Below are 22,185 nucleotides of genomic sequence, written 5' to 3' on the forward strand. Positions count from 1 at the left end.
AGGACACTCCCCCACAACCCTCAGGGCAAGGGTTTTCAGTTATGCCCTGGGGGGATATAAGAATGATGTTGGCAAAATGTATTATTTATTTTTTTTTTTTCCTTTAGACCAGGGCACTTCGTATTGAAGAAGTTGTTGTAAGAACTTCAAAAAGGGCTTATTCAATTGGAAATTGGAGTGGCTTGTGCCCTCTTTAATAGTCGAAAGTGATTGTAAGGCAACTAACACCCCTTCCATGCCCACCATTTCCCAAAACACATCCAATCAAAATTTTGAGATAGTCATTTTGTTCAGCATAGTTGATTTCCAGACAGAAATTATGTTTTTGAGGAGGACACTCCCCAACAAGAACTGGGATAATGGTTTCAACCTTAGTTTCGTGGACAGAAAGGGTTTTTAGTGTAGGTGTTGTTACAGGAATCTCAAAAAGGGCTTACTCAATTGACTACTCAGAGAGCCTGTTCCCTTTTAAATATTTGACATTGGTCGAAGAGCACCCAACCCCCCTATGACGCCCAGCCTTTCTCCAAACACATCCAATCAAAATTTTGAGATAGTCATTTTGTATAACGTAGTTAAAAGTTCTGGAAACTAGGTCTTTGAGGATGACGACCCCCCCCCTACAGCCCCCAGGGCAATGGTTGTAAGTTCTGTCCTGGGGGCATATAACGTTTTTACGGAAAGCATTGTTGTAGAAACTTCACAAAGGGTTCATTTGATTGGAAATTGAAATGGCTAGTGCTCTTTTTAATAGTGAAATGTGATTAGAAGGCCACTAACACCCCTTCCAAGCCCACCATTTCCCCAAACACATCCAATCACGATTTTGAGATAGCCATTTTGTTCCACGCAGTTGAAAGTTCTAGAAAATATACCTTTGAGTAGGACACTCCCCCCCCCCTCAGTCTTCAGGGCAAAGATTATAAGTTATGCCCTGGGGGCATAAAAGTTTTTTATTGAAATCTTTGTCGTAGAAACTTGAAAACGGGCTCATTCAATTGGAAATTCAAAGGGCTAGTGCCCTTTTTAATAGTCGAAAGTAATTTGAAGGCAACTAACCCCCCTCTTGCGCCCACCCTTTTCCCCAGACACATTCAATCAAAATTTTTAGATAGCCATTTTATTCAACGGAGTTGAAAGTTTTGGAAACTAGGTCTTTAAGGATGAAAACCCTTCCCCCGCCCCCAGAGTCCTTAGGGCAAGGGTTGAAAGTTATACCCTGGGGGCATATAAGGTTTTTGTAGCAAGCGATGTTGTAGAAACTTCAAAAAGGGCTCATACAATTGGAAATTGAAAAGGCTAGTGCCCTTTTTAATAGTCGAAAATGATTGAAGGGCAACTAACCTCCCTCTCAAGCCCAGTATTTCCCCAAACACATCCAATCAAAATTTTGAGATATCCATTTTGTTCAACATAGTTGAAAGTTCTAGAAATTAGGTCTTTTAGGATGATAGCCCCCTCAGAGCTGTTAGTGCAAGGGTTGTAAGTTATGCCTTGGGGACATATAAGGTTTATACAGAAAGTTATTGTAGAAATTTTCAAAAGAGCTCCTTTGATTGGGAATTGATAGGGCTAGTGCCCTTTTTAATAGTCGAAAGGGAGTGGAGAGTAATTAACCCACTTCTCACGCCCACCATTTCCCCTAACACATTCAATCAGAGTTTAGAGATAGCCATTTTGTTCAACGTAGTTGAAAGTTCTGGAAATTATGTGTTTGAGGATGACAAACCCCCAGAGCTTCCATGGCAAAGGTTGTAAGTTATACGCTGGGGACACATAAGGTTTTTTCTAGATAGCATTGTCGTAGAAACTTCAAAAGGGGACTCATTCAATTGGAAATTGAGAGGGCTAGTGCCCTTTTTAATAGTTGAAAGTGACTGGAGGGTAACTAACCCCCCCCCCCTCTCACGCCCAACATTCCCCAAACACATCAAATCAAAATTTTCAGATAGCCATTTTGTTCAACTTAGTAGAAAGTTCTAGAAATTAGGTCTTTGAGGATGAAAACCCCCCTTTCCCTGCCCTTGGGGCAAGGGTTGTAAGTTATGTCCTGGGGGCATATAGGGTTTTTATTGAAAGCGTTGTTGTAGAAACTTCAAAAGGGCTCATTTGAATGGAAATTGAAATTAGAATTATTATGAAAAGTTTGAAACTGATTCTTCTATTTTGACTGTCATATTTAGTAAATAGTCATCCATCAAAAGACGTGGCTTTGATTTATGCCTGTGCCACATCCTAGTGCCACATCTATCAATAAAGAAAGCCAAATATTGTGAATGACATGGCAATTTTCTTGATTTTAGCATCATACTTGTATTTAAAAAGCAAAAAATTAAAATTGCAAGAAATTAGTTTAAAGAGTTTGCACCAATAGTCATTTGTGTCCAACTGTTGACTTTAAAGCTTGACTCTGATTGGTCAGTCAAGAAATTTATGTTTGAAAGTTGAACAATGTTCAACTCGAGCAAATACAAACAGCAAACTCCGTTGGCGCTGTAGTCGTGCGTAATTTTGATTTTATTGACAAGTTTGACTACAATCTGGCACAGGCATTAAGATAGACAAGGTTTGACTTAAAGAAAGATATACCACTGGTAAGGGTATAGATTGAAAACTTACAATTTGTATGCAAAGAGCATTGCTATCTTCTTTTAGTTGCCATAAACTAGATGCTCACAGTGAGTCACCACTTGACAACTTTATGTTTAAAGCTAAGATAATAGATCATTATCATCAGCCTCCTATCTCACTAGTATTCCACCAACTATTGGCAATCTAAGTACTATTTTTTTTGCTAATTATCCTATTTATTTCTTTGTTTAAGCTTCTACCTAATTTTAGAAACTCATTGATTTCTTCTTGGAAATAATGGGAAGCTTTTCCAAATTATATCATTTGAATAGAATTAAACCTTAGTGTTATATGATGTTTAAATTTTTATTGAAAATTAACACTGAATGGTTCAGGTTTTATTTGAAAATCTCTATTTCAAAATCCAGATTTATATTTTAAAGTGGCTGCTTTTTGGCACACATGCCATCCACAATATTGTTTATAGGGTATTATCCAGAGCTGGCTTAGCTTCTAATCTCATATTTCCAACTAGCAAAAAGCTGCCAAATAATATTCTCCAATTCCAAAGAAAGGTAAACTCGCAACCCAGCGCCTGTCCTTCCAACCTATAACAGTAACTACGATCTACTCCGAGCCTTGTTACTGTCTAGTTAACAATTTAAACGCGCAAATCTATGTTTCTCCTTAACAAGATTGATTCCAGTTACTTTTCGCTTGTTCTCACTCTGTGTTGGTTATGGCGAACGTATCAATCGATACTTATATATAGAGCATATCACACGTGTAAGCTTGGAATTACATCTGTAAAATGTTTGACTCTCTAATTCACGCCACTATGCTACTCCATGCAGCAGAACGTGGAGTGAGCCCCTTATATATCAGAGCCCTTCAAGACATCTATTATTGTCTTAATGTTCGCCTAATACTTCACCCATTAGCTAAAGTTGACGGCTCTCCAGTCTATGCACCAACCCCTAATATTTTTGTCAATGTTGAAAAAGGTACCCGTCAAGGTGCTGTTTCTTCCCATTCACTCTTCAATAATGTAGTTCTTGATGCACAGTCAGCTGTTCCCACATCATTCATCTTTGCCGGTCTTGATTTATCTCTCGTATGTTATGCAGACGACATTCTGAATGTCAGCCGCACTATCCAGCGAATAAGCGAGACTTTCGCAACGCTACAATCTGAGTATGCAAAACTAGGTCTTCAGTTCAATGCTGAAAAGTCCGAAGTTGTATTCTTCAATTGGAAGCAAGCGTCACCTAGGGATATTCCTCTCGGAAATATTGGATTAAGCCAGTAGATCATACCACCTACCTCAGTCTTCCCATTGGTTCGTCAGTAATGCACACGCGAAAACTATTAATTGCTCACATTGAGCGTAGAGTTGGGTTATCATATGCTTCTTTTGTAACTAATAAGTTACGGTTCAACCACCATCTTCTCTCAAAACTTTTTAACTCTGTCGCTCTACCACATTATTTGTACATATCGCCGTTTTGGAAAATGCTCACAAATTCTGACAAGTCAAAAATTCGTTCAGTTTTCTTCCGGTTCGCAAAATATCTTTTACGTTTTCCCCCTTGGACGCGCAATTCTTATCTGATTAGAAAATTCAGCATTGCTGACCCCATTATAGCCGTGGAAAAGCAAATTTGTGCTTATAATTTCCGTCTAATGAAGTTGAATCATCCCTGGTCTTCAGTATTAACCCATTAGTTAAGATGTATTTGTTGTGTTTGTTTTTTTTAAGTGTTTGTTTTCGCGCTTAGTGTAATTAGTGTTTGGTTGGTTTTTTTTTTTTACCAATTACGGCTTTATGCAATGATGTTCATATTATTTATGTTTGTTCAGTATTTATGATCCTAAAAAAAAGAAAAGAAACATGTCGCGTACCTACAGAGCAGTGTATAATTGTGTTTTTCTTTCTCGTTTCGTGTAATTTGTTCTAAGTGCTGATTTAGATCTTAGCTCCAGCGTTCGTCACTACAAACGAAATGTATAACTCCTAAGTTTATGTGTATTGCTTTTTTTTTTTGTTTTGCTTATTGCTCCGTCTTTTCCTTTTTTGTATGACGGGTTTTCCAATAAATAATAATAATAATAATAATAATATTTGCAAGAAAACAAGAATGGCTAAATTTGTATAAAACAAATCCAGACTGTTAATAGAAAGTGGTCCTGGCTAGTTGTTTTTAATACCCAATGCCCATAGGGTTTTGAAAAACTAGTTAAGTTTGAAAAACTAGAGCCAATGGATATGAGACCAAAAACCCATAACCAAGGTAAAACATTTTTTTGAAATTGTAGATAGATACACTAATGGCTGAAACTGGCCATTCTGAATGATCAAAATTGGTATAGCAATTGCAGATATGGAAAAATCTCTCCAAGACTTAGAATCAGGAGAAATTTAGGCTTCCACACATCTCTCTTTTTTTTCTGCTTCTTATTTTGCCCCTGTTGATTCAATTTATGGGTACACAAGTTGAAACAACAGAGAAACATTGGCAGAATGCATGGTAAATATATAATTTAGACTATACTATTTGCATATAAGGGAGGGTTAAGGGTATGGTGAAGTATGGTGAAGCAAATGTGTGTGCTACAATTATTCTGCTTATTATGAAGTTGCAATTGCTTTTTTAACATGTTTCCTTCTCAACAGCCCCTAATCTAGACCTTTAAAGAAAAAAAAAGAAATGATTGTGTATAAAGCCCAATGACATACTTCCTGTCATATACAGGCTACACATTATATTATAGCCTGCCTATCATCAACATCATCATCATCATTTTATTTATAACCTATCACAAAAACTGGGCAAAGCCCAGAAAAAGAGAGTAAAAATCAGCAAAAACAAAAAAGAAACAACAGAAATAAAAACACACTTTGACAACTACAAACAAGGGGCAAACAGAAATAACCAAAGATGGGAAGACTTATGGCATTCAGTAGATAAATCACAAATACATTTCTCAATACCCCAGCTGGGTTTACCAATTGACAGTTTCTTTGCAGAAAAAAAGTTACTTCTCCAAGTTGGAAATTTCATTAAATACTTTGCAAATTTAAAATAAAGGCGATGAACTTGCTTTCTCTTCCCACAATTAAAAAAAGACCAAACTGGAGCAAGGGCAAGTAAGTGAGAAACTGTTAGGCTATTATATAACTGAGAACAGTGAACTCTACTCAGATACAACACGTTTCAACCAGGGAGACATACACAGCCCGGATCTTACTAGCAAAATTTTTCATTGCCAGGTTTACAGTTTCTTTCAGGTTTGGTCCAATAGGCATGCCCAGGTAAGTAAGGCTGCTAGCTAAAGGAACCTCAGAACTGGATAGACTTATTGAATTTCAATTCCCTTTATAGTTGAATGGTAGAACAACTGTTTTATCAGTATTAAAGCTTCAAACAATGTACACTTCTTAGAGAAGCTCAAAAGTTGAACAGCACCTTTGGAAAGTGCAGGAAAGGTTCAGTAAGTCATCTGCAAACATAACTAATGAAAGATCAACTCCTTTGAAGATAAATGTACAGTTCAACTTTATCTTGAGCACCAGTTACACAATTATTGAACAAAACTGGAGAAGTCAGAGCTCCTTGGTGTGCACCTTTCAGAGCCAGAAATAGTTGACTACCATCTTTAATTCCAGCCTTCAGATTACTATACATGTATCTTAAACAAGTAATTACCACAGCATCAGTAGGCCTATGTATCAAATGGGCCTTAAGCAAAACCTGCAAAAATATACAAGAGTCAAAAGCTCTTGCAACATCAAGTGCACACAAGACCAAGAAATCACCTCTTTCTTCAGTTTTCTTCAGCACATTTATAACAAGAAAGAGAGCATGCTCTCTACCTAGGCCTTGCTGGTAATAAAACTGACAAGGATGGGCAGAACAATTTTCTTCAATTGCCTTTTTATCAAAAATGACTCAAACTGCTTGAAAGCAGTACACAAAACAGTAATGGGGCAATAAGAATTTTGCAGATAAATGTCTTTTTTGCCATTTTTAAGGATGGGAGCTATTTATCTGATACTAAATTGCAAAGGGACTAAACCACAGACAAGGATGATCTGAAACAGTAGTGCTAAATGTTGCTTGATTAAAGAACCTGCAAATTGCATGTGCCTAGCTGAAACATAATCAACACCAGAGGAAGATTTTTTATTTACTTTTGGAATCAAAGAGATAACAGCACTTGGCAACACAAAGAGGAAAGATTTTGTCTTATTTGAAAGAGCAAGGTCAAGCTGTTTTAAAAAAAGAAAACTCCTCTGTCCTTTGGTTGGGACCACTGAGCTCCCTTGCAAAATATTCAACCCAATTCTTTTCAGGCACACTACCACTCTGGGCTTTGGTAGGCTTGCTATATTTCCTGAGTCTGGAGGAGTCTTCAGCAATACAGATTACAGTTTTCTGGATCAGCGTTAACTTGTGGTTTTTCAGTTCCTTATTAAATTTCCATTTTGTATGGTGCCTCAAGTCATTTACTAAGCTATCTATTGGATGGCCACAGTTGTTCTAAAAAGAAAGCCATAGCTTGGCCAAATAACACACATTCACTAGATCTTTGTTTTTTGTCCAATCTTATAGCTGAGACTTTTTACAAACATGTCAAAGAGGAACAGTTCTTATTTCAGCACATTTCAGCATGTGATTTATTTGTGCCAAGTAGGAAGTGAGCTCAAGTGAGATGTTCTTTTCACTTTGTGGCAGCACAGCATGATTATGTAAAAGACAGAAAGGCACATTGATTTTGCTCAGCATCTTGTCAGAGACTTTACTGAAAGACTCACTTGACATATTTTTCCAATCTTGATAGGAAAACCAATTTGATTCTTTATTTTGAGCCATAGGTGGGGAGGAGTAAAAGCAAGTAGAGATAGGAAGGTGGTCGGAATAGAATCTTTTTAAAACTTTGACCTCCTGACTGTCAAACAAAGCAACAACATGGTCTAAGTTAGAAGATGAGGAAAGCAGCCCAATGTATGAAAAAATGTTACTCTTAGGCAATACACAATAGTTGGAAGGAATGCAGCCCCAAAAGATTTGCAATTGAGGAGACATTGTGTTACTTATATCTAGATTAAAATCCCTGCTGATGATAACAGGTTTACCTTAAATTACCTTAAATCGCATCTTCTAGCGACTAAGGTTGCAGGAACCTGTAGATGTCGCCAGGTAGTATTGACAGGAGTTCGTTGCACAATTCATTAGTGGATCATCACATCCTACACGTATACAGGACAGTTGAATATCACACACTAATAGACCCTAGTGGTGGATGCAGGCTCATCCCACTGCGTCCTCCATGGCTTGTTCCTCCAGTCATGGTCAACGCCAGTCTTGAAGCTGTTAACTGAAGCTGCGGAAACAGTTGAATCGCTCAGTGAATTCCACAATGGAACAACGCGATTGGTGAAGAAGTTGTATTTCTCACGCTTTCTGCTGAATCTTTGGCGGAGTTTTATGGGGTTACCTCGCGCTCTGCTAGACTGGTCCTGTTCGAGAATGGGCTTGATAACACTGCTATTCATCAACTTATATGCCAAAATTACGTCCCCCCTTTTTCTACGGTAGGTCAGAGTTTGCAAATCAAGCTTTTCTAGGCGTTGCTCAGATGGGATTTGTTGGTTGGCAAATGGGAGCCTAGTAGCTCTTCTCTGGACTTTTTCAAGCAACTCTGCATTGCATTTAAAGTGGGGGTTTGCAACTGCCATCCCAAACTCAAGATGAGGGCGGACAAGGGCTGTGTAAAGCTTCTTAATGACCCTGGGGTGGCGACTAGTCACTGATCGCTTGATTAGGCCTAGGATCTTGTTTGCCTTTGCGGCTTGAGTTCGGCAGTGACTATGGAACTTCAGCTTATTATCTATGATTACCCCGAGATCACATTCTTCCTCTGCACTTTGGATGGGTGTTATAGCACCAGTAGAGTCCAACATATGGTAGCTATGGCAAGGGTTGTTCAGTCCAAGATGTAAAACTTTACATTTGCTTGGGTTAAACTCTAGTGTCCAAGTTGAGGCCCATTGGCAGAGGTTTGTTAAGTCTTGTTGCAGGGCATTGCAGTCTTCGTCAGAAGCGGCAGGTCCAAAAAGTTTGGAATCGTCTGCATATAGTTCCAGCAGATTCTGGACAACCTCAGGAGCATCGTTAATGTAGAGGTTGAATAAAGTCGGGCCCAACTTAGTTCCCTGTGGCACACCACTTCTGACATTTACTGGTGCCGAGTACACGAGGTTTCCGTTGTGGTCGTAGACTGCAGCAATCTGGATTCTATCAGACAGAAAGCTATGGATCCACTGGGCTACGTCTACATCAATGTGATATGCTGACAGTTTAATCATCAGGTACCGGTGGGACATTTTATCGAAGGCTTTTGCCTGGTCCAGTAGGAACACGTCTACAGGGGATCCCGATTCGATAACCTCAGTGATTGATTCATAAGCTTGGATCAGGTTCGTTTCAATGGACATTCCTTTTCTAAAGCCATGTTGGCCGCTGTAAAGGAGACCATTCCTTGTCATGTGAGCTATAACGGCATCATTGACAATTCCTTCAATCAGCTTAGCAACGACTGAGGTAAGGCTTATGGGCCGGTAGTTCTCTGGCTGGCTTCTGGAAGGCAACTTTTTTAAGAAACCTGCCTAGAAGCTTGCAGGCAGATACAAACCATGAATCAGACTGTTTGTAGTTGTAATTTGTAGGCAGATAAACATTAATTACTACATGATTTTCAAGCTTAGCAGCAATAAAATAATCAGTCTCTGCTAATAGGTTGCAAGAGAATTGCAGATAGAATACCAGATGGTCTGCCTTTTGGTCTTATGCTTGCACTATGAAAGAGGAGATTAAAATTAGAAAATAGTGGTAACAGGCTTTGGTGGTCTTCTGACAGGAAAAGCTCCTGAATTGGAACTAGGTCATGGGACTGCAATAACAGCAAAAGAATTGGGATTCAATTTGTAAATTTTTAATTAATGTTCCACAACAAAATACTGCACCTGAATCTCATTTTGAATTAAATTTACCTTTCAGCAGAGCTTGTGCGATAGGGCATTTGTAAGTGTAACAAGGCTGTCTGATTTACAAAGAGCACATTTTGTTGGTTTCTGAGAGGGAGCTGTTTTAGAGCTTCCATGACCTTTTTCTCCACAGACAGAACAACAAATTTTGTTTATACATGCACTTGAAATATGTCTGTATGATTGACACATGTAGCATTGAAGGGGTAGAAACAAAAACTCTTGAATGGGGAATTCTTCAAAACCAATCACTAATGGGAACTTAATTACTTGTAATAAATCCTCTTTTGTTTCAAATTTCAGCCTGAAAGATCTGGTTGAGCCACTTTGCTTTGCTTCACTACAATTTGGCACAAGAGACTTGACATCATCAGATTTCAGATCATTTGGGACATGCTTAGTTATTGAGAAGGACTTTTAGCCTTAGCACTAATGGTACTTTTAGAGCTACAAAGTGCATTTTCTATTGCATGAGCATCATATTTGGATGCAGTGATGACTTTCCAGTCACCTTGGTTGCACTTTAGCTCAACAGTTTTGAGCTAATGTCAACCTCAAATTCTTGTTCTAGGAAGTCCTTCCTTGATTCTGGTTTGGCTAGGTCACTTGGTAGATTTTTGACAATCACATCATAGGATGGTTTGGAGATATATTTGGAAGGGATTTCAGCAGTTACAGGATTACTTTTTGAGAAGTTTAGTTCCATCAAATGTCTAATTTGTTACACATTTCTGTAACGTGTCCAAGTGCATATTACATAATTTGGTGGTACTTGAAGTGGCATCCTCCCCTCTTCCCTAGTGACCTCAGATGCTTACTTTTCTTCTGATATAGACTGGCTTATTTCCAAATAAGTCATACTAATGTATATAACCAATTATATGACATGACCAAACTCATGCACTATATTGTATGAATTCAGTTAGTCTCCTTAATAAACTTCAATATTAATTTGATTCCTTTACTAAAATATTTTGGGGATCTTTCACTGCTTAGTAAATTGTCTGGTTCAACTATTCTTCTTTCTTTCATAAACTTTCTTACTTGTTTTCTTTTTTCCTCTGTTCTAGAAGATTGATGTTTCACTGTCTCCTCTTCACCACAAAACAGATATACATTTTTCATTTTCATTGTAAAATTTAGCTCTATATGCAGGTGTTGCTAAATGTCCTGATCTTAGTATAATTCAAGATATTTGGCTATCTTTAAATGACTTTTCACTTAATGGCTTTATTATTTCATATATTTGATTTACAATCTTATAATTTCTCTAGCAACAGATTGGGATATATAAATGTTTTTAAATGCATCTAGGTAGTGTTGTAAATGGTTGAATTGGTCATGGTAAAATTGGGTATTTTATAATAATTTTACAGATGCCTGTAAATTTTGTATTTTACCTATTTTACTGCTATTTTACAGCACCTTGTAGTTTTCACTACACAAAATCTCCAAGAGACTGGAAGAAACAGGTTTTGATATGATATTTTTATTGAGTTTTACTTGATACGCAGCAGAGCACAAGAAAGCAACAGCATTTTTAATTGTGCTGATTAATTTTGTTGCAAGGTGTTTCTGATTGAGCAGTAAATTGGTATTTGACCAGCCCTTCTCTTGCAGTACATCACCTTATTTACATATGCTTAATCTATTTTAATGAATAGTTTATGTAATAAAGGTCTAGATTGGGGGATATTGAGAAGGAAACATGTAAAAAAAACAATTCTTACTTTGTAATATGCAGAATGATTGTAGCTAACACATTTTGCATGCACCATTGCTATAATTTACCCCCCCCCTCCTCCCTTATGCTCATAGATATAGTCCAAATTATATATCTGAGAGGCATTCTACCAATGCATCTCTCTGGTTTGAACCTATGCACCCATAAATTGAATCATCTGTAACAAAACAAGTGAAGTTTTGAAGGTTTTTTTTTTACAAAATAGTTGTCTGAAATTAGGCACTGTCAAAGCACTACAGTATTACCCTAGACACAAGATTACCAAAGGGATAAATTATAGGCTACTGTTAATTAAATTGATGGAACTCTAAAGAATGGGCATTATATTTTTTAAGCCCAGGGAAATAAAAATCATTAAAATTTTCATTAAATGCTGAAAAAATGATAGACTAAAAAAAAAATGCTCAACTGGTTTTGTACTTATAGGAAAACTCTAAAATTAGAGGGCAATTCTTTATCTAATAATAAGATACTCCTAGGGAGTACCTTATGCTATCCTATTTTAGGCTACTTACCACATTTTTATTTTACTGTCATTTCACAACACTACCTATGGCCACTTTTTGAGTCTCATTAAATTCTGTAGGTTTCCCTTGTTAACACTTTTTTATACACATAGGTCTAACTTACAGCATTAGCTTCTACTTGATATGAACAAATGTTTTACCCCATTAACTAAACCATACTCAATGTTTTAAAAACCAAACCAACAATCAAATTTAAATTGAACAGGAAGCTGATATTATATTCTCTCAATTCAAACATATTAAACCTCTGACAAACATAAAAAGGACAATCATACAGGACATGCTCATAGTTTTCTATACATCCACATTCACATGTTGGGCTATCAGTTTTGCCTATTCTATGCAAAACTTATTTTGGGTAAATTTTTTGCAGTTCATATTATTGACTTACAAATAAAGTGAACATTCTACTTTATGCCTTTTTATACTCTTTACAAATCTAATACTCATTTTTGCTGCAAATGAATTTTACCCCCACCCCTATATATAGGCTACCAATTCAGGATAAATATTTGCATATAAGGGGGGGGGGATGATAAAGCTGATTTTTGATGCAAATGAGAGGTAAGTTTAAAATTTACCCCCCCCCCCGTAATGTGCAAATATATAGGCCTACCCTGAACTGGTATGTATAGAGGTGGGGGTAAAATTCATTTGCAGCAAGAATGATTGTTATATTTGTCAAGAGCATAAAAAAAGGCATCAAGTGGAATGTTCACTTTATTTAAGTCAATAATACAAACAGCAAAAAATTTATCCAATTTTGAATTTACCTTAATTATATTTCAACCACTTTATATTACAGTAAAGACCTCTTTTTGGGAAAGACCATGGCTATTTTTCCAGAAAAATAGCCATGAGTTTTTGGACCACCCCTTTAACTACAGCATGAACCAATGTGAGGACAGTAACAAGAGCCTGCCTTCTTTGTCAAATTTTCACCAATGATTTGTCAGCATAAGCCTTGGTCTCCTCAAACGCACTATAACCAGCCGCTCCCGTACAGTCTTTCTAAGGCTCTATAAGGCTATAGTTAGACCCGTTTTGGATTTTGGTACGTGTCTCACCTCCCCTTCTTATAAGAATGACACCAGTCTAATCGAAGGAGTTCAGAGACGTGCCACGAAATGCATAGCTGGCCTACGAGATCTCCCATACAACAAGAGACTGGAACACATGCAGCTGCCAACACTTGTCTTCAGACGCCGCCGTGGTGATATGATGCTGACCTACAAGTATAACGCACAACCAAATAACCCCCTCTTTACCAAACATTCAAGTCAGCACCAGACAAGAGGACACTCACATAAGCTGTCAAAACGTTTTGTTAAAACATGAACGCGGCAACACTTCTTTTCCAAGTGTGTTGTCAACAATTGGAATAGCCTTCAAGCTGAAACGGCGACTGCACACCTATGGCTGTGTCCTTCAAGTCCAGACTTGACAAGGAATGGAATAACAAGCCATGGAAATATGAGTGGGACTGTCCATCCCACTCAACTACTGACTGATGCCAACTTTATCATAATGAGTGTCTTGCTAGTAGGCTGATGCCGCTTGTCATACCCAACCATCTCGCATACTCGATCCAAAGTTGCTGTTGAGCGGCGGTGTCAGCTCTATACCACTGAGAATGGTCTTTACGGGCCATACCTACCTCGTGGCCACCGCTACCGAGTGGGCTTAAATTGCATCTCTCCAGCAGACCTTTCCTATGGCGTGTCACTGGGCCCTAACACAGTGACGAATTTTTGCCATCATTTGACCCGGAGCACAACAGATCCAGTATGGACCTTAATTTGCTCCAAAGTGCGAATTAAGGTAATTAAGGTAATAAATTGAAAATGTGGTCTCATGCTTTGAAAAGCAATTGAAAAGAAAAATTATATTTAATATTTGTGATTTATAGAATAAATATCAAGCAATAAAAGTTACATTTCTAGAATCAGAAGAAAATCAGCTTTCTGTTAATATATGATAAAAACTGAAACACTAAAAGGATATAGGGTAAGAGACCTCTTTTTGGGAAAGACCATGGCTATTTTTCAAGAAAAATAGCCATGAGTTTTTGGACCACCCCTTTAACTACAGCATGAACCAATGTGAGGGCAGTAACAAGAGCCAGCCTTCTTGGTCAAATTTTCACCAATGATTTGTCAGCATAAATTGAAAATGTGGTCTCTGTTTGGAAAAGCAATTGTAAAGGAAAATTATATTTAATATTTGTGATTTATAGAATAAATATCAAGCAATAAAAGTTACATTTCCAGAATCAGAAGAAAATGAGCTTTCTGTTAATATATGAATAAAATTGAATCACTACCTTAAATTACCTTAAATCGCATTGTCCAGCAAAATAAGGAAAGATCCTGTAGAGTCGCTGGTCAGTGATGATGGGGAGTCACTGGTTTGGCAGCGTCCCACTCTGTTTTCCATGGTTTGGTGGACCAATTCTTATCAATGGTAATCTTGAATGCATTGACAGAGGGAGCGGTGACAGCTGCATTGGGAAGACTGTTCCAGGGGCCCACCACTCTATTGGAGAAGTAGTGGTTGCGGAGTCTGCTGTGAGCTCTCTTCCTGAGCAGCTTCTTACTATACCCTCTTGTCCTGAATGATTCGTCAAGTTGGAAAGGACTCTGAGAAGAGGAATCAGCATGCAGTAGCTTGTAAGCCATAATGACATTGCCCCTCTGTTGTCTGTAGACAAGTGTTGGGAGCTGTAGTTTGTTCAGGCAAGATGGATACTCAAGGTTCTTGCATCCATCAACAGCTTTGTTTAACCCGCCTTTGAACAGACTCTATTTTCTGTTGGATACATACATCAAAATATTTTGTTTAGTATCAAAGCAGTTTGTTTTAATATTGATAAGTTAGTAACTCTACTGATGATGATGACTGACTGTGTCATCAAAATATTTAGAGTCTTTGTTTTATATTTTTGTTTCACTGTCTAATAAAAGGACCTACCACTATTTGGAATTCTTATTGATTTTGTCATAGAAAAGGCAGTGTGGTCATGGAGAATAATAGTAATGTCACATATATGGGGATGACAGACCAACTTCAGAATCAGCAACATTTCACTTGCTATTTGAAGAATAAAATCATAAATTTAGCACCTCTAAATTCAGCATTATTTCATTTTTAATTAGAAGAATATTCAATGCAGTATTACAAGATTCAAGAACAGTTAGTGGACTTTCCATGTCAATGGACTGGTAACCTGCTTTGACCTGCAATTTTGAAGAAACTTGTACCACCTTTACTCAATGCAGTATTAAAAAATTCAAGAACAGTTAGTGAACTTTTTAAGTTAATGGACCGGTAACTTGCTTTGACCCAGAAGTGATTATTTTGTTTAGTATAAAAGCAGTTTCTTTTAATTTTGATAAGTTAGTAACTCTACTGATGATGATGACCAATTGCATCACTGAGATATTTAGAGTCTTTGTTTTATATTTTTGTTTCACTGTCTAATAAAAGGACCTATCCCTATTTGGAATTCTTATTGATTTTGTCAGGATAACTGGTATTTCCAAAAAGAGGTCCCTGTTGGTAATTCAATCAACTAATAATTCCAAGTGTTTGTTTTTGAATAATTTTAATAATAACCATGTTGATGTATACCTTAAGTTTTTAGCTATTCATTAATAGCCTATACCAAAACCTTCTCAATTCCTTTTTGGTAACAAGATGTGAGAGTTTTAGTTTTACATAATTTTGCTCAATTGGATACAGTTTTTTTTACCCTAATTACCATCACTGATGCAGAGATGCACTGATGCATCACTTTTGTTCCAAAGTGCAAATCAAGGTAGGCTAATTAATTAAGCTAATTACTCTAATTGTTCTAATCATTGATCATTTTTTGGCTGAAAAAAAAATTGTCTAGATCTTTGATTAACTGAGGGCTGATGAAGCTTATTTGAGTGATTTTGTTTTTGAATGACTAGCTTAGCTAAGTTTCTGGTAAAGTTCTACCAAATCATATTATTAAGTTAAGAATAAAGTGAATACACCATTTGATGCCTTTTTTATGCTGATTACAAATATAATAATCATTTTGGTAAAGTTCTATAAAATCATATCATTTAGGACTAAAGTGAATACACCATTTGATGCCTTTTTTTATGCTAATTAGGAATATTGAATGGTGTATTCATTTTTGTCCTAACTCATATGATTTCTTAGAACTTTACTATCATTTCTATTGGAAATTAATTTCAGCCCCCCCCCCTAACCTAACCCCCATCCCCATATTTGTAAATATATATCCTGAATTGACATATATAGGAGGGGGGGGGGGTCTAAAATTCATGTCCAATAGAAATAATTGTTATATTCGTAATCAGCATAAAAAAAGGCATTGAATGGTATGTTCACTTTGTTTGAAACTCAATAGTAATATGATCTGGTAAAAAATTTACCAAGTTTCTTTTGGTTAGAATTTGTCTTTGGGTAAGCATAATTCACTGATAGATTATCTTATGGCCTCAATGCTTAATTTAAGCCTAGATAGAATGATGACAAATGGAAAAACTAACCTCCAACAGTGGCTGATTTAGGCTTATTTTCAGCTAAATCTCTATCCTGTCCATCTTTGTGAAAAATATCTGGTTCACTAGCACTTTTCATTTGAAATAATCCTCAGCATTTGATTTTATTTCAAACTTGGCTATAATTAAGCACTTTGAGATTTTTGGCACTTGAATTTGTCTCAATAATAAAACTCTACAACTTCCTAGATTTGAATACTCCCAGATTACTAGGCTACTCTTTTCTTTTAAGATGCCATGATTGTGAAGAAAGTTTAATTCTAAATTTTAGGGCCTAGCTAAAATGAGCCAAATCGGAAATCACAAGTATTGCCGTGTACATTTTTAGAGAAAAGATTTTTAAATTCTGCCGTTAAAAGTTTCCTATCCCAAATTAAATAGGTCAAAATTCATTCGCTTTCTTTCAAGTAAATGGTTTATTTTGTTGCAAGAAAGTAGTTTGTAATTTGTTTTGTCATTTTGGGCACTTGGGGTACACTGAGCCCAAACCTCCATGCCTTCACTTGCAGGATACCCACAATATCAGACAACGGTATATCTACAACCATTGTCTTCTCTGTACTTTTCCAAAATAAATATAAGACACTAAACTATTTACTAATCAAACGCAAAGCTTCGAGAGAAGCGTCAAACAGCAGCCGTCTAAAGCCACTCTTGACGACTACACACTACAGACATCAATCTTCCGGCAGGAAGATTAGTAATTCCTCCAGAGTGAACTTAAGCGCAAATTGCTGTCGTTCAGCAAAATTAACCTGAAACTGTTAAGGAATAAGACTAGATTGTATTTTTGTTTGCTATGGGATAGTGTATAAAAACGTATATTGCTATCCTTTAAATGAGCCAAATCAAAATGGAAAGAACTACCATTTCCATTTTTGTAGAAAGCGTATCCTACAGTGTACAAACAAAAATTTTATCTTCTTCCGTTAAAGCTGAAAGTTTACTTGTTTTCTTAATTTCACAAGTAAGCGATTTGTCTCTTGGTTCACTGGACCAACAACCGGCTGAAAATTACTATGGCTCCGGTTTAAATCTTTATGTTCTTGCTATCTATTGCTATTATAGGTCGCTCTGAAGACTAAGTCATGTTGACAGAATCATTAACTAATATTATTACTAATACTAAATGTAAGTACAAATGAGAAATAAAAAAAGGATAAATTTATAATTTGTGCAGATTCCGAAACAATAATAAATTGAAGTTGAAAGTCTGTTAAAGTAGAATTAAAGTTGAATACATCAAGGTGATGTGACAGAACAAAGCCATTTATTTTACAAAACAGTTGCCACTACTACTATTAAAACTTACGGCAGCAATAAACCACTTGTGACCGAAGTAGCTATTTACGCTCTTCGTCTACCTCATACTGTTCAAAACTTCATTCTTGACCATTTTCAGGAAGTTTTAATTTCATTAGATTTTTATTGTGAACTTCTGACCTCATTCGGAGGTGTCCTAATTATCCTTTTTCACCAGATGAAGGATATAAAGTATATTCTTTGGAAATATTTCATCCTCCGTATTTAAAGTGCAGTTTAACATTTGTAACCTTTTTTTACTACAGCCCTGTAAATCGGAATTGAGTCACATGTTTTATGAAGGCTATTTTTGATATACAGTAGAAAATATGCCTCTCGAATTGCTAACGTTTTAGAACCATATTTGACGGCTTACAGTACCGTGACTTCCAACATTCTTGTATTAGTTCTCTGGCTAACCTTTCTAATATTCTGAAGTTTAGCTAAAAAACCTTTGATTAGCTTATTCTAGTCCTAGATCATCACTTCATTGACAATATTTGCTAATGATACTACCCAAATACACAAGGCAATCCACTTTATTGATTTATTTCGTTTCCTAACATCATCTCTTCAACCATATATATTTTCAGAGGCAACGCTGTAGCGTTGCCTATAATAACGGCTCCAATGTTTTATTATTTATTTATTATTATTATTTTTTCCCCAGAGGCACTTCACATGGAAGGGATCGTCGTAAAAACTTCAAAGGGTGCTCATTTGATTTGATATCGAGAGTTCTAGTTCCCCTTTTAATAGTCAAAAATGATTGGAGGGCAAATAAACTCCCCCACACCCATCATTCCCCCGAACGCATCCAATCAAAATTTTGAGATAGCTGTTTTGTTCAGCGTAGTTGATTTCCAGATAGAAAATATATTTTTGAGAAGGACATTCCCCCACAACCCTCAGGGCAAGGGTTTTAAGTTATGCCCAGGGGGTATATCACTAGTGTTATGCAAAAACCGTCTAAGTCACATGTTCCAAATTTTACAGGAGAGCGATTTTTCTGGTTGAAAGCGTCTACAGTGTACAAACAAAAATTTTATCTTCTTCCGTTAAAGCTGAAAGTTTACTTGTTTTCTTAATTTCACAAGTAAGCGATTTGTCTCTTGGTTCACTGGACCAACAACCGGCTGAAAACTACTATGGCTCCGGTTTAAATCTTTATGTTCTTGCTATCTATTGCTATTATAGGTCGCTCTGAAGACTAAGTCATGTTGACAGAATCATTAACTAATATTATTACTAATACTAAATGTAAGTACAAATGAGAAATAAAAAAAGGATAAATTTAAAATTTGTGCAGATTCCGAAACAATAATAAATTGAAGTTGAAAGTCTGTTAAAGTAGAATTAAAGTTGAATACATCAAGGTGATGTGACAGAACAAAGCCATTTATTTTACAAAACAGTTGCCACTACTACTATTAAAACTTACGGCAGCAATAAACCACTTGTGACCGAAGTAGCTATTTACGCTCTTCGTCTACCTCATACTGTTCAAAACTTCATTCTTGACCATTTTAAGGAAGTTTTAATTTCATTAGATTTTTCTTGTGAACTTCTGACCTCATTCGGAGGTGTCCTAATTATCCTTTTTCACCAGATGAAGGATATAAAGTATATTCTTTGGAAATATTTCATCCTCCGTACTTAAAGTGCAGCTTAACATTTGTAACCTTTTTTTACTACAGCCCTGTAAATCGGAATTGAATCACATGTTTTATGAAGGCTATTTTTGATATACAGTAGAAAATATGCCTCTCGAATTGCTAACGTTTTAGAACCATATTTGACGGCTTACAGTACCGTGACTTCCAACATTCTTGTATTAGTTCTCTGGCTAACCTTTCTAATATTCTGAAGTTTAGCTAAAAAACCTTTGATTAGCTTATTCTAGTCCTAGATCATCACTTCATTGACAATATTTGCTAATGATACTACCCAAATACACAAGGCAATCCACTTTATTGATTTATTTCGTTTCCTAACATCATCTCTTCAACCATATATATTTTCAGAGGCAACGCTGTAGCGTTGCGTATAATAACGGCTCCAATGTTTTATTATTTATTTATTATTATTATTTTTTCCCCAGAGGCACTTCACATGGAAGGGATCGTCCTAGAAACTTCAAAGGGTGCTCATTCGATTTGATATCGAGAGTTCTAGTTCCCCTTTTAATAGTCAAAAATGATTGGAGGGCAAATAAACTCCCCCACACCCATCATTCCCCCGAACGCATCCAATCAAAATTTTGAGATAGCTGTTTTGTTCAGCGTAGTTGATTTCCAGATAGAAAATATATTTTTGAGAAGGACATTCCCCCAAAACCCTCAGGGCAAGGGTTTTAAGTTATGCCCAGGGGGTATATCACTAGTGTTATGCAAAAACCGTCTAAGTCACATGTTCCAAATTTTACAGGAGAGCGATTTTTCTGGTTGAAAGCGTCTCCTGAATCTGATTATGAACGAAAACTGCTGGGGGAAAATGATATATGCGAAAAAACATCGAGGAATTGAAATTCGCCATTAGATTTCGCTAAAATGGAGTATATTTTGAGATAATAGACTTAATCGTTTTTTGCAAATTGGATTTTCTCAAAATCTTTCAAAAAAAAATTGCAAATTCAAGCTAAGTCAACTTAATTTATGTAACAAATGGTAAAAAAAATTGTAAAACATGAGAACATTAGCTCATTCTTCTTCATTTTCATTTTCGAGGTAGTCCACCGCTGTATTGCCATAAAGCAAATTTTTGTCGAAGGCATGATAGTCCTCAGGCACAAACGGTAAAAGTGACATCAAGTCTTCGTATTTCAATTTGGAAATCGTCTTCCCATTGGGATACTTTGTCTTCATACTTGCAAATGAGATTTTCTGGGATCCTCTCTTTAGTGACTAAATATAGCCGGACAATTCTTTTTTTCTCTTTTTTATCACAAACAATTTTCAATGTGTCCAAGGCAGAGCAATTTCTTCATAAAGTCCACTATTTAATGCCCCCCTCCGGCGCGGGGCCCGCTGCGGCGGGCCGGAAAGCGCCGCGGAGCCCGCTGCGGGCCGGGAAGCGCCACGGGGCCCGCTGCGGCGGGCCGGGGGTGGGGCGGGCCGGAGGGGGGCATTAAACAGTGGAATTTATGAAAAAATTGCTTTGCCATGTAAACATTGAAAATTGTTTGTGATAAAAAAGAGAAAAAAAGAATTGTCCGGTTATATTTAGTCACTCTGATACTTAGATTTTGTCAATTTTATCCGACATATCCGATAAAGGATGTTGTTAAAGCATTTATTCATTCTGAAATTTAGATTTTGTCAATTTTATTTAATGTATCTGACAAAGGATGTTGATAAAAAAAACTATTCACTCTGACACTTAGATTCTGTCAATTTTATCCAAAGTATATGACAAAAGATGTTGAAAGATAAAATTTATTTACTCTAGCACGTAGATTTTGTTAACTTTTTCCTATGTATCCCAGAAATTGACGTTGATATAGAATTTAATCACTCTTATACTTAGATTTTGGGTAATTGCTGAATTGTCTGTCTAGGAAGCGACTTCAATCGATAATGAATGTTAATAAAGAATTTGTTCAATATTTTTTTTCATATTTTCCTGAATTAAATTTATGTATTGTGTACCCAAGAGGTGAATTCAAGAAAAAGTTTGTTACTTACTTACTTACTTACTTACAGTTTTTTCATAATGACATAATGTTATATCCAACAACGGATGTTGATAAAGAATTTATTCATTCTGATACCTAGATTTTGTCAATGTTATCCCATGTACCTGAAAAATGGATTTTGATATAGAATTTTATCAATCTGATACTTAGATTTTATCAAGTTTATACAATATTTTATCCTGTGTGTCCGAAAAAAGGATGTTGATATGGAATTTAGTCACGCTGATACTTAGATTTTATCAATTTTATCCAATATATCCAATAAAAAATGTCATTAAAGCATTTATTCATTCTGAAATTTAGATTTTGTCAATTTTATTTGATGTATCTGGCAAAGGATGTTGATTAAAAAAAATTATTCCCACTGACACTTATATTTTTTCAATTTTGGCTTAAGTATTTAGAATAGAATATTGATAAAAAAAATGCTTTCAATCTGACACTTAGATTTTTCGAGCTTATTCCTGTGTATCTAATAATTGAATGTTAATTTAGATTTTCATCACGCTTATGCTTATATTTTTTGAGGTTTCTGCAATGACTGTCTAGGAAACAACTTCAATCGATAATGAATGTTAATAAAGAATTTGTTCAATTTTTTTTCATAGTTTCCTGAATAAAGTTTCTGCATTGTGTATCCAAGAGGTGAATTCAAGAAAGAATTTGTTACTTACTTACTTACTTACTTACTTACAATTTTTTCATAATGACATAATGACATATCTAACAATGGATGTTGA

General features: G+C 36.1%; 1 protein-coding gene across 2 annotated transcripts in view; it reads right to left on the bottom strand.

The window, feature by feature from the left end:
• LOC148946542 (uncharacterized) overlaps window positions 1-16,645 on the bottom strand; it is a 217,096-nt gene extending 200,451 nt beyond the window's left edge. Inside the window, exon 1 of one of the 2 annotated variants that reach the window (XM_089097431.1) lies at window positions 16,438-16,645. In XM_089097431.1, the coding sequence (XP_088953557.1) occupies window positions 16,438-16,528 (91 nt within the window). In that variant the 5' untranslated portion in view covers window positions 16,529-16,645. The remainder of the gene's footprint in view (window positions 1-16,437) is intronic. The other variant, XM_089097432.1, reaches the window with a different exon arrangement.
• Between the last annotated feature and the right edge of the window lie 5,540 nt (window positions 16,646-22,185).

The sequence above is a fragment of the Artemia sp. Qi Xiang Cuo genome, chromosome 11 (genome assembly GCF_049724085.1).
Source record: "Artemia sp. Qi Xiang Cuo chromosome 11, ASM4972408v1, whole genome shotgun sequence".
Lineage (NCBI taxonomy): Eukaryota > Metazoa > Arthropoda > Branchiopoda > Anostraca > Artemiidae > Artemia > Artemia sp. Qi Xiang Cuo.